The sequence below is a fragment of the Microcaecilia unicolor genome, chromosome 1 (assembly GCF_901765095.1).
Source record: "Microcaecilia unicolor chromosome 1, aMicUni1.1, whole genome shotgun sequence".
In the NCBI taxonomy this organism is placed as follows: Eukaryota; Metazoa; Chordata; class Amphibia; order Gymnophiona; family Siphonopidae; genus Microcaecilia; species Microcaecilia unicolor.
In genome coordinates this window covers 332,344,036-332,358,058 of record NC_044031.1, presented here as the reverse complement: position 1 = coordinate 332,358,058, position 14,023 = coordinate 332,344,036, and the positions used below count along the sequence as shown (strand labels likewise).

The 14,023-nt window shown below is 42.6% G+C and overlaps 1 protein-coding gene across 1 annotated transcript in view; it reads left to right on the top strand.

The window, feature by feature from the left end:
- The window catches only part of LOC115460245 (cadherin-9-like), a 253,498-nt gene that overhangs the window by 192,172 nt on the left and 47,303 nt on the right, over positions 1-14,023 (top strand). Inside the window, exon 8 of the mRNA XM_030190055.1 lies at positions 8,514-8,635. Coding sequence (XP_030045915.1) covers positions 8,514-8,635 — 122 coding nt within the window. The remainder of the gene's footprint in view (positions 1-8,513; positions 8,636-14,023) is intronic.

Here is a 14,023-nt window from a genome sequence, read left to right as displayed (position 1 = left end):
CTGGCCTCAGAATGACATCCTATAGTATATCTCCTATCAAACTGAGCTCTCTTTTTCATCAAGCACTGCCATTTCCTCCCCTCACCCTCCCCACTGACAGTTTGAACTTCGTGGGTGTGGCTTGGATCTCTTTCAGGGAGAGAAAACTAACAACTTATAGCAGCAGCTTCAGAGAGCATTTTCCATCTCACAGATAGGCTGCAGAGAATACCTTCTCCTGCTTTAGACTTAATCCTACCCACCCTACCCCTCTACCCACCCACCCCTAGAGTGACATGTCTTATATAACCTCCCTATCAACCCACTCATTACTTTACCTCACCCATTTCTATTCTTCTATCACCTTCTCCCACTACTCCAACCAGAGTTACACCTAATCACACTGACCACCCTTCAACATCTTCTGTCCTTCTGTGACTGTTCTCTTGTGCTTGACTGCTTAAATATTTTAAATTTAAATGCTTTACTTTTTGTCTATTAGATTGTAAGCTCTTTGAGCAGGGACTGTCTTTCTTCTGTGTTTGTACAGCGCTGCGTACACTTTGTAGCGCTCTAGAAATGTTAAATAGTAGTAGTAGTAGTAGTAGTGTCCTATGTTGAAAGACCCTTCCACTACTCTCCGTCTTTTCCGTTCTAGACTATTTATAATGGTCATCTGTTCCCCCACGTAAGTGATTTTTATCACTATACAAAACAGGGAACCACAGAAAAACTGAAATAGAGATATCCCTCAAGAAAACCAGACTCTATAAGCAGTGCAAACACTGGTAAAAGAGAAACAGACATGTATTTTCTACTGCACTCTGCAAAATACAAAAATAGAAAAGGTGTACTTTTCATAAAGCAGGGACATCTCAGTCCCTAAAAAGTATTCAATAAAAATATATTTTCTTTTCTACCTTTGTTGTCGAAGCACTTTATTTTTCTAATTGGGCTGGTGCCAGTCTCTTTTCCACTTTCCACGTGTCAGTCTTCTCTAAATTGTTTTCCACATTGGCGTTTCCATTTCTTCTCTCTCCTCTTGGCTTCTTTCTTTCCTACTCTATATCTATTTGACAGTAACCTTTCATTTTATTTCATGTCTCCCCCCCCCCCCCCTTTATTTGTGTTTATCCCTCTTTCTCTCACCTTAGTCTCTGTTTCACTTCTCATCTACCTACTAGCTTTTATTTACTATTGATCCCTCTGTCTCTCACTTATCCAGTCTCCTAAACCCCTGTCTTTCCCCATCTTTCACCCACTTCCTTAGCCCCCATTCCCATCCTCTTATCCTTCATCTACCCTCCACTGGATCTCATCACCCTATCAGTCCCCAGCTCCATCCTTATATCTCTTACCCTATATCCCATGCCCTTCCTTCCTCTCCCCTCTTTGCAAGGTCCAGTGTTGCTCCCCCTCCCTCCAAGGTACGGCCTTCCCTTCCTTCCCTCACTACAGCGTCTGGTATCGCTTTCCTTCCCTCTCTCCCTCCACAAGGACTAGTATTGCTTTCCCTTCCTCTCCTTCCCCCAACAATTTTGGTGTCGCTCTCCCACTCTTCCTCCCTCCATCCCACAGGGTTGGTGTCACTCTCCCTCCCTCTCTCCCTCGTTTCCCACAAGGTCCGGTGTCACCAACCCTTCCTCCCTCCCTCCCTACAAGTCCGGCGTCGCTCGCTCACTCGCTCTCCCTCTATCCCTCCGTCCCACCTGCTACCACCGCTTCTGCCACCACCACTGTCATCAGGTCCTGTGTCACGCACTCTCCCTCCCCCCTGCAAGCTCCAGTGTCACGCTTTCTCTCTTTCCCCTTCTTGCTCCAACTCCAGTCTTTCCATCTTCCAGGCTGACGGCCTTAGCAATGTAAGCATGTTGCCTTTGTTCGGCCTGGAAGTGACTTCCTGTTTCCACGTAGGCAGGTCGCTCGCTGCAGAGAGAAGGCTTCCGGGCCGAGCAAAGGCAGCATGCTTACATTGCTAATGCTGCTGGCATCCTGGAAGATGGAAAGGCTGCAGCGGGAGCAGAGCAGAGAGGAGGAGGAGGAGTGACACCAGACCCTGCAGGGAGGGGTTGGAAGGAGAGAGAGAGAGATGCCGACATGCCGGATAAAGAAAATGAGGAGGCAAGCTGTTTGGGGGAGCAATGTCCCCTCTCACCCCCCAAACCACTCCCCTGGGAGATGAAAGAGAACCTCTTGCAGTTGGTGTCCAAATTCTCTTTATGAAATCTTCCAAATAATTCTACAACAAGGGAGACCCGACATGTTTCAGCCATACTGGCCTGCATCAGGGATCTAAAAAGTTGTCATGTCATTTCCATTTCCAGAAAATCCATAAAACGATCAATCTGGATTTCCTTGTAGTTTTCCAGTGTAGTTCAAAACCATAATTTTTCTTCATGTAAAAATAGCTTCTTTATCATTTGTTTTTAAAGATTTGTAGAGTAACCTCCCCTCCTGGTTTATAGGTGGGGAAACAGTCCACTCAGGGAGAAAAGCTTTGCCCCTGGGAAACAGCAGTAGAAATATTCTCACACAGTATGCTGACTGTTTTGGACACCATCTGCCAGAGGTTCTCTTTTGTCTCCCCTACTGTTTTGTGCCTGGTGTGCTTCATCCATAGAGGTTGTTGTTTCTTCTGTTTGTGACTGATCCACTTATGCACATGTCAGATTCAGCACCACAGAGAACTGATTAAGGAGCCAGGCTCTGAAAATCAAACTTGTGGCATTTTATGGAGGTTTAAAATTCCTGAGAGATAAGCCCAATGCCTCCTTTAAGTTCTCCTCCAAAGTCCTTAAAGTAGATCTATTTATTGCATTTGTACATATCCATTGTAAAATAGGGAATGCATGTATATTTTGAAGGACTACCCAAAACACTCACAGAAAGATGTCTTGAAATCTCTCTGCCTGATAGTCAAAACAATTTAAATGGCCCAGAGAGGGTCCTGGCCATTTAAATTGCTTGTCCATGGCTAACTGAAATCTTCAGTGGTAAGTAACTGGTTAGTGCTGCTGAATATTTGCAGTTGGCACTTGAGCAAAAACTGGCTAACTTGTGGGTGTTCCAGAGGCAGAGTTGGCAATTATGCAGTTAGGTGCTGATGGTCAACCCTTAACTGCATAAGATAACTGCTTAAATTGGGCTGCATTAAAAGCAGTCCTATCTTATGTGGTTCATCTTATTTATTTATTTATTACATTTATACCCCGCCTTTGTCCAAGGCAGGTAACAATAGTCACGTACATAGTCTTAACCAATAGTCACATGCATAGTTTTAAACATTGGTCACATACATAGTCATAAACAATAGTAAAATACATGTTCTTACGCAATAGTCACCTACATAGTTTTAGAAGGGTAGCAGTTGCAAACATATGCAGATGAAAATTGATCACTGGAATGGTTGTAACCAAAAAGAGACAACAGGAAAGAGAAAAAGAAAAAAATGCTCAAAAACAAATTACATTCAAATTTTTTGTGTGCTAGTATGTGATTAGGGGCTGAATTTTGCACCCTATAAATTGTAGCGGCCAACATACCGGGGCCCTGACATGGCCCATCATTAAATATCGAGAATACAGTTGGCTGCTGATTGTTGCATCGTAACATTTATATTTACATCTCTTGTATTTAGCCAATCTACAAATTGCTGTAATTGGATTGCTTTACCAATCCATAACATAAAAATGTTGCCTATGCAACGATACCATTTAAACAAAAGATGTGACCAAGGATTGGTAGACAGCCAAATTGTATCATATAAAGTCAAGCTCTAGATGGGGCACAGGTTGCCCCCATAGAAACTCCCTTTTTAATCTCTCTGCTACGGCTTTGTCTTCCCTGATCGCCCCTTTTACTCCTCGATCATCTAGCAGTCCAAACAATTCTTTTGCCGGCTTCCTGATTTTAATATACCTAAAAAAATGTTTACTATGTGTTTTTGCCTCCATCGCAATCTTTTTTTCAAAGTCCCTCTTAGCCTTCCTTATCAGCGCTTTGCATTTGACTTGACATTCCTTATGCCATTTCTTATTATTGTCAGTTGGTTCCTCCTTCCATTTTCTGAAGAATTTTCGTTTAGCTCTAATAGCTTCCTTCACCTCACTTTTTAATGATGCCGGCTGTCGTTTGGTCTTCCGTCCTTCTTTTTTAATACACGGAATATATTTGCTTTGGGCTTCCAGGATGGTGTTTTTGAACAGCATCCACCCCTGATGTAAATTTTTGACCCTCACAGCCGCTCCTCTAAGTTTTTTTTTTCACCTTTCTTCTCATTTTATCATAGTCTCCTTTTTTAAAGTTAAACGCTGACGTATTTGATTTCCTATCTATACTTACTTCAAAGCTAATATCAAATCCGATCATATTATGATCACTGTTATCCTGGCAGTTGGGGAAGTGGAGTGTGAGGTAGTTCCTTGCTTCAGTGTGTATGTTGTCTGCGGTAGAGTTATTAGGTCTGAAATATATTCTGGCACAAGGCCAAAAATGATTCTGTATGCCAGTGTGCAGAGCTTGAAAGTTTTTCTTGCCTGAACGGGGAGCCAGTGTAAGGCTTGCAGCAGTGGACTGGCTCTTTTAAAACGTGATTTTCTGTAGATCAGACATAGTAACATACATAGTAGATGACGGCAGAAAAAGACCTGCACGGTCCATCCAGTCTGCCCAACAAGATAACTCATATTTGCTGCTTTTTGTGTATACCCTACTTTGATTTGTACCTGTGGTCTTCAGGGCACAGACCGTATAAGTCTGCCCAGCACTATCCCCGCCTCCCAACCACCAGCCCCACCTCCCAACCATTGATTCTGGCACAGACCGTATAAGTCTGCCCAGCACTATCCTCACCTCCCAACCACCAGCCCTGCCTCCCAACCACCGGCTCTGGCACAGACCGTACAAGTCTGTCCAGCACTATCCCTGCCTCCCAACCACCAGTCCTGCTGCCCACCACTGGCTCTGGCAAAGACCGTATAAGTCTGCCCAGCCCTATCCCCGCCTCCCAACCACCAGCCCCGCCTCCTGATCTTGACTAAGCTCCTGAGGATACTTCCTGACATTTAGACTCAAGAAAAATGTCAGGAAATGTCAGACATGTGGCGGTGTTTTGTCCCATTTAAAGTTTTCTTAGAATAATATCTTTTCAGCTGGCATAAATGTGGTTACAGTAGTCAGTGCATGCTAGGGTTAGGGTTTGTATAAGCATCCAGAAGATCTCTCTTGGAAAGCAGCTTCTGATGCGCCTCAATTTCCACAGTGTGTGGAACATTTTGGTTGTGACATTCTTCACTTGTTTTTAAAGGACATGCTATGGTCCAGTGTGACTCTAGGATTTTCAGGTTGTCTGCTGTTGAGTAGGTGATCTCGTCAAGGGTGATGCTGGAGAAGGCTTCTTTGCAGTTATTGACCCCTAACAACTGGGGTTAACAGTAAAATAGCAAGACACAACAGTAGCCCATATTGATAACTTCTTACCTTATTTTGAGGCACCCAAAAATTTACCATTTTATTTTATACATTTATGTGTAGAACTGACTTTTAAATTATCCCCATTTCCTTGACTATGTTTAGGTCTCTCGTTTTCTTATGTTTGTCCCCATTCATCTATCTCCTTTACTTTTTGTATGCTACTTTTGCTTAATTTTTCCAAAGTTTCTATCAGTATTCTTTGTCTGTGTTTCTCCTTTGCATTCCTGTAATTTCTCTTGTGGTAGAGTGGAAGTCACAGAATTTTGTTGGAACATCAACTTTGATATTTCAGGGTCTACTTTAACAGCAGCAGTACTATCAGAATCAGGAACCACTGCACCACTGGTAAGAAGTAACAGCAGTAATGCTCAGAGATTCCGGTCTGAGCTAGGGTAAAGCAGGGGCATAGCCACGGGCGATTCTGGATGGGCCCAGGCCCAGCCACTTTCCCTCCAGGCCCGCCCATCCAACATCATGCTGTTGTCGCTGCCTTTTCTTCTGCAGCTCCGCCGGGTCCGGGAAGCAGCGTTCAGCAGCGTTGCCTGCCTGCCTTTTAAAATAATTTGTCTCCCCAGGGTCCGCTGCATTTACTTCTTTGCCCATCGCAAAGCGCTGCCGTTCACACAGGCAGCTCTGCTCCCGTTTGCCGCGTCCATCTGGCCCTACGTATCCACTACAGGAAGTGGATCAGAGAGGGCCGGATGGACGCGGCAAAGGGGAGCGGAGCTGCCTGTGCGAACGGCAGCGCTTTGCGACGGGCGAAGAAGTAAATGCAGCGGAGCCTGGGGAGATGAATTATTTTAAAAGGCAGGCACGCAACGCTGCTGAACGCTGCTTCCCACCACGCTGGTAACTGGCACAGGGATGAGACTTCTCAAGCCTTGGGGGCCTCCAGAAGATTCTTCAGCTGGAAGTGCCTGGAGATCCCCGCCAGCCCAGGTATTTATCTTTACGGGAGGGGGATGGACAGAGAGGAAATATGTGGGTCATGCCCACCCAGTCCACCCCCAGGCCCACCCAAAAATTGAGGTCTGGCTACGCAACTGGCGTAAAGTTTGTAATGACTTCCAAATGGGTTACTATAAATTTCTTCATGTTTAAGGATAATGGGAAGCAGAAGCCAAGAGACTATGGGGCCCTTTTACAAAGGCACGTAGGCACCTACGTGTGTCAAATTGGCACTACTGCCCGACTACCATGTGCCCTGGGAAGTAATTCCATTTTTGATGTGTGCCCAAAACACGCAGTAGAAAATACTTTCTATTTTCTACCACATGGTGCTTACCGAGCGGTAATCAGCAGTTGACATGCTTTGAACGCTTACTGCCCGATTAGCACATGAGACCTTACCACTAAGTCAATGGGTGGTGGTAAGGTCTCAGGCCAAAAAATGGATTTGTGCTGGTTTTAATTTTGCCTCGCATCCATTTTCCATAACAAAAAAATGCCTTTTTTTCCAGGCGTTCTGAGGAAATGGACCAGCGTGTGTCCATAACATGTGCCTACACCAGCGCAGGCCACTTTTAGGTGTGCCTTAGTAAAAGGGCCCCTATGTATCTGATGATGCCATACATTAAAATCAGTTTCATACATTTCTGACTGTGCAGTCAATCAGCTAATTGTGATTCATGTTTCTATAAAATCAAACCAAAGAAACTCATGTGCAGTCATGAATCATTATGCATTATCTGGGAAAGACCCAATTGAAACTCTTGCAGGCTTATTTTCGAACGAGAAGGATGCCCATTGGAAGATGGGCGTCCTTCTCCCAGGGTCGCCCAAATCGGGATAATCGAAAGCCGATTTTGGGCATCCCCAACTGCTTTCCGTTGCGGGGACAACCAATGTTCCCGGGGGTGTGTCAGAGGCGTAGCGAAGGCGGGACTTGGGCGTGCGTAACACATGGGCGTCCTCGACCCATAATTGAAAAAAGAAGGGCATCCCTGATGAGCACTTGGACGACTTTACTTGGTCCTTTTTTTGTTATGACCAAGCCATGAAAAAGTGCCCAAACTGACCAGATGACCACCGGAGGGAATCGGGGATGACCTCCCCTTACTCCCCCAGTGGTCACTAACCCCCTCCCACCCTCAAAACAAATTTTAAAAATATTTTTTGCCAGCCTCTATGCCAGCCTCAAATATCATACCCAGCTCCATGACAGCAGTATGCAGGTCCCTGGAGCAGTTTTAGAGGGTGCAGTGCACTTTAGACAGGCGGACCCAGGCCCATCCCCCCTACCTGTTACACTTGTGGTGGTAAATGTGAGCCCTTCAAAACCCACCAGAGACCCACTGTACCCACATCTAGGTGCCCCCATTTCACCCATAAGTGCTATGGTAGTGGTGTACAGTTGTGGGGAGTGGGTTTTGGGGTGTGGTGGGGGGTTTTGGGGAGGCTCAGCACACAAGGTAAGGGAGCTATGTACCTGGGAGCTTTTTATGAAGTCCACTGCAGTGCCCCCCAGGGTGCCCGGTTGGTGTCCTGGCATGTCAGGGGGCCAATGCACTACGAATGCTGGCTCCTCCTATGACCAAAGGGCTTGCATTTGCTCGTTTCTGAAATGGTCGTCCTTAGTTTCCATTATCGCCGAAAATCAGAAACGACCAAGTCTAAGGACGACCATCTCTAGGGACAACCTAAATTTCAAGATTTGGGCGTCCCTGACCGTATTATCAAAACAAAAGTTGGACGCCCATCTTGTTTCAAAACTATGGGTTTCCCTGCCCCTTCGCTGGGACGTCCTGCGAGGACGTCCTCAGAAAAACTTGGGCACCCCTTTCGATTATGCCCCTCTTGGTGTAATAGATGTAGCCCAAAAAGAAGTAAAATACTGCATATGCCAAAAATAACCACATAGAGCAAATTTGATCTTTATTTTATCATGTAAATCCCCTATATAAACAAAAATTAACAAATTGAAAACATGAGTTGGTTTTATTTTGTTCAATAAATGCCTTTACCTAAACAGAGATAAATTTAGTAATTTGAAAGAACAGATCATTTAAATGTTTCACTTTGCCTTGAAATCACATAATATAGTTAACAATTTCTCTTTTTAGGCAATCCAAAGCAAACCAGCTATGTTCCTGTGTTCATCAGGATTTTAGACATTAATGACCATGCTCCAGAATTTGCTAAATACTATGAAACTTTTGTGTGTGAAAATGCAAAAGCAGGACAGGTAAATATATACTCTGCCTACAGTTATCAAAAATATGGTCCCAAACAGTCATTTAGTTGTGTCTGTATTTATTTATTTATTTGTTACATTTGTATCCCACATTTTCCCACCTATTTGCAGGCTCAATGTGGCTTACATTGTACCGTAAAGGCGTTTGCCAATTCCGGTATGAACAAATACAGTAATGTGGTGGTAGAATAAAGTTTGTGTGTACAGACACATTAAGGAATCGTAGAGAGGAAGAGAATCGTAGAGAGGAAGAGTTATTATATGTCCATTACGAGCTTTGGTTTCGTTGTGTTGCAGGGTACAAGCATTTAAGTTGGGTCGGTAGGGTATGCCTTTTAGAATAGGTTAGTTTTTAATGATTTCCGGAAGTTTAGGTGATCATAAGTTGTTTTCACGGCTTTTGGTAATGTGTTCCATAGTTGTGTGCTTATGTAGGAAAAGCTGGATGCATAGGTTGATTTGTATTTGAGTCCTTTGCAGCTTGGGTAGTGGAGATTTAGGTATCTTCATGTTGATCCTGTTGTGTTTCTGGTTGGTAGGTCTATGAGGTCTGTCATGTATCCTGGGGCTTTGCCATAGATAATTTTATGAACCAGGGTGCAGATTTTGAAAGCAATACATAGTTTGATTGGGAGCCAGTGCAGTTTTTCTCGGAGGAGTTTGGCACTTTCGAATCACGTTTTTCCAAATATAAGCCTGGCTGCCATGTTTTGAGCGGTCTGAAGTTTCTTTATCATTTGTTCTTTGCAGTAGTCTACATGACTAGGTACCATTGATTGTGTCAAGTTGCGAAATGTTTCTCTCGGGAAGAATGGTTTCACGCGTTTGAGTTTCCACATTGAGTGGAACATTTTCTTTGTTGTAGATTTCACTTGGTTCTCAAGTGTGAGGTTACGGTCGATTGTAACACCGAGAATTTTCAGGCTGTCTGAGATAGGGAGGGTATAATCTGGGGTGTTTATGTTTGTGTGTTTGTTCGTATTGTATTGGGATGAGAGGATGAGACAGTGTGTTTTTTCTGTGTTGAGTTTTAATTGAAATGCGTTTGCCCATGAGTCCATGATGTTCAAGCTGAGCTTGATTTCGTTGGTGATTTCTGACAGATCACGTTTGTAAGGAATGTATATCGTGACATCGTCTGCATAGATGAAAGAGTTAAGGCCTTGGTTGGATAAGGATTTGGCTAGTGGGGTCATCATTAGGTTGAAAAGGATCAGTGATAGTGGTGATCCTTGAGGTACTCCGCATTCTGCTTTCCACGGTGGTTGATATGTTTGAGCTTGATTTCACTTGATATGTTCTAGTGGTTAGGAAACCTTTCATCCAACTAAGTATTTGTCCGCCAATCCTGAAGTAATGTAGGAGTCTTAGTAGTATTTTATGGTTTATCATGTCGAACGCACTGGACATGTCGAATTGGAGGAGAAGTATGCTTTTGCATGTTGCTATTTCCTGCTTGAATTTGGCTAGGAGGGTAATTAGTAATGTTTCAGTGCTATGAAGGGGGTGAAATCCTGATTGTGATTCATGTAATATTGTGAATTTGTTTATATAATCAGTAAGTTGTTTGGTTACCATGATTATTTTGAGCAATAGGTAAGGTAAAGAGACCAATTTGCTAATGTTTAAAAACATAGATCAAGTACTCAAACAAATGTATGTAAATTATGTACACCAACAGGCAATATCAATGACATGCAATGAACCCAAACCTGTAAAGTAATTATATAGGGGTCTTTTACTAAGCCAAAGTAGTGTTTTTTGCTCATGGTAGAAATCAGCTGGCGGTAAACGCTGAGACACCCATAGGAATATAATGGCCATTTTGGCATTTGCTACCAGCTTATTTCTACCATGTGCTAAAAATGTTACCGCGGTTCTGTAAAAGACTCCCATAGGGAATTAATTGTAGAATACTTTACACTTCTCAATGTTCAGTTAATTTTCTTGCATGCTAATATCTTTGAGAATAGCATATAACTATGGGGGTCTTTTACAAAGCTGCAGTAGCGTTTTTAGCTCGTGGTAAAAATCAGCTGCTGGTAAATGCCTATTATATTCCTGTGGGTGTTTCGGCATTCAAAAAGGCAGTAAATAAATCCTAATAAATAAATAATAAATAAATTTACAACCAGAAGATTTTTATCGTGAGCTAAAAACGCTAGCATGGTTTTGTAAAAGGCTCCCTATATTTCTAAGATAAAAGGGAATGAGATGCTTTACCTAATTATGTATTTAGTGGAGCTTTTGCATATAAACTCCCAGAAGTTAAAGTACTAACATTAAAAATGCTGTTAGCATGCAAATGCTTGTATAAAACACAGTAAAAACACTTCTGATTTGTGAATTAGCATTTGCAAGTTTAAGCACACTTCAGTATAACAGCTTCACAGAAAGCAGAAACAGTTAAATTAGTGGAAGAAGCTGTTATCTAACGGATTATCACTTTTGAAAAGTGAAGTCCAGAAAAGAATGTTTCATTTTTTTAATGATATTTCTTTATCTGTGAAAAAAAACCCAGGTACCTTTGGAGATTGAGATTCAAGATTTTCATTCATTTTGTGTCAATGGGAAAAAATATTTTCTATGTATGGTCCTAAAAAAGATGAATAATCCAAAGACTTATTGAATCGGGAGCCCTTTTAGCAAGCAGTGCTAACAAGTAACCTGCTGTAGCCCCAACGCACGTCTTTCCAGCACACCGAGGCCAGTTTTAGCGCTGCGGGTAAAAGGCAGAATTTTCTATTTTTCCAATAATGGCTACGCTCTAATTTCCCCATTAGTGCATAGCCGTTATTAGTGTGTGAGTCCTTACTGGAACCTATTTTATAGGCAGTAAGGGTTCACATTCTAATCCTGTGCTAATCAGTTAGCATGCGGCAGTGCTGACAAGCTAACTGATTAACATAGCTGTGCCTAAGCTCTGCCCCCAAACACTGATCTCAAAATTACCACGGGATGCCTGATGATGCATTTTAACCTCCGGTAAGTGCATTTTAGTGCTTCTTACAGCTAAGTGAAAGGACCTCTTAGTTTGGTAACCTAATTTAAAGCAAAATTTCAGCAAAATGTACAATGTGTCTGTGAATAATGTAAGTGAAATATATTCCTCTACCCCCCCCCCCCCCCCCCCCCCCCCAATTTTCAGCTTTGACTGTTCATCGCCAGTGTTCAACTTAGATATTTAATGCCGGGCCTTTTGTAGTGACTGCCATTGAATAACCATGTTTTTCATGCTGCCTAGCACATGGCCAATTAAGTTGATATTCAGACTTAACTAGTCATGGCTTAGCATGCAAAGATAGGCCTGCTTTTTATGCGGCCTAATTTTTCCACTAAGCTTGGTTGGTTAAATTCTGAATATCGGGACTTAACCAGTCATGCCCCCAGAATGTCCCCAACATCACCAGCTTTATTTTCAGTGGTAACCGGACATTTTCAGCAGTGATTCCAAAATGGCATCAGTGACCCCTAGTGTACCGCAAAATGATCACTAGGAGTCATCAATGCCATTTTAAAATCACTACTGAATCAGTTGCCTCAGTGGGTGCGGGATATGATTTGAGGTGGATTGAAGGCTGGGGATTGTATCAGAGGGTGCTGAAGGGTTTATGTTGTGATGTGACTGCGAACCAGTTGCACCATCCTAGCCAACTGTCACTATAATAGTTAGTGCCAGGACTACATTACATGCACTTACTGTACATTATTTTGTAGGATAACATGTGACAAGTGTATGTATTCCAGCAGTTTAATTCATAAAGGCTCAACAGAAACAGTTCAGTCATGAACCACCAAAAATCACTCAAGCTGCACAGGACCTGTAAATGTGTATTCTCTATCAGAAAATCTATAGGTAGAAATTCAGCCCCACAGAAATCAGCATCCTGTTAAAAAAAAAAAAGAATTCAAAACAAATATTTTAATCCTTCTCAAATATAAACTTCACAAACAGAGAAGCTCTAGCCTGTAAGATCTGAAATATCCTGAAGCATTAATACATCAGTCTTCTCACCAACCCCATCTGGGAGCTGCTTCATAGTTGCTATATAATAAGAGTTTGAAACTAAAAGACCTTCAGCATTCTCAAAAGATAATATCTCCTTAAGATAAGTCTGAGGAGAATTTCTGCAAACAATCTAGTACAAGGAAAATTCAATATGAGTAAATCCCATGTACTTGATGTGTTTTCAAGTACTTATAACTTGAAATGTTTAGACAGCTAGGGATGGGCAGCCAGAAAGATTTTCTGTCATTTTTTCCACTTCTTTTTTATGATGTTTCGGAATGAATGTTATCAAGAGTGTGTACTATTTGCACACAGTGCAAGCATATGCAAATGGCATTCAACATAATGACGGCCCATCCTTATAGAGAGTGCCTTTTGTAGAGGAGATAGAAGCTGCTTGAACAAACAAAACCAGTGAGCCCACTGCCAAGAGAGATTTATCAATGATATTCAAATTAGAATCTACATTTTAAAACTTTGTGACATTGTCTTGTGTAAAAGTACATAATTGAGAGAGAGACCCGCCGGTGCATAGACTCCAATCTCTCAATAGCATGCCAAATGTCAGATAAAGAGATCTTTATCTTCACAACAGTTGATCCCCAGAGGTTCTCTCCCAAATTTTGGCTTAGTCACAACCAAAGGCAATGACATAATTGACATTGACATAGGTTTCTCAGTAGGAGTAGAAGTGTCACATACAACTAAATCAGAAACACCAGAAAAAGACAATGCAGACAGTGGAAAGAATATGTCCATCAGAGCTAAATGATGCATTTTCCTGAGCTGTAGAGGAATACCAATAAAACATGTTTACCCATCAGGCCTTTAATGCCCATTGAAGCAGAGGAGAAAATAGTATGCAAAAGGCTGCACTTCAAAGCAAACTAGTAACAACGCAGTCACAAGACTTACAATTGTCGTACAGAAGAGCCAGCAACAAAACCTTCAGCAGCACTCCAAAGGTGCTCACAAGAGGCAACGGGCATGCCTATTTGGCTATGACCTATAACCACATGCAAAATGCAATTTCTAAAGAAAGAGAAAAGAGAATGAGAGGCAACATGTTATCTTTCTATGAAACAAATAAATATCTCAACAACTTCTCAGAGAAGTGTCTGAACATTATTTTTTGCTAAAGGCTACGTAATATGTAGTATACTAGTTTTTACTGGGCTTATTTTACCACCTGGGAGCATCGGGCCACAGCCTGATGCTCCCAGGCCACAGGGTGAAGGACCCCCCCCAGTCCTCCCTGCACTCCCAACTAAACCTCCCCTGCACAAGTCCCACCCACCCCACCTCACCCAGGGGACTAGCCACTTCTGCCCAATCCAGGGTAAAAGCCACTAGTGATTGCTCCTGCCTAT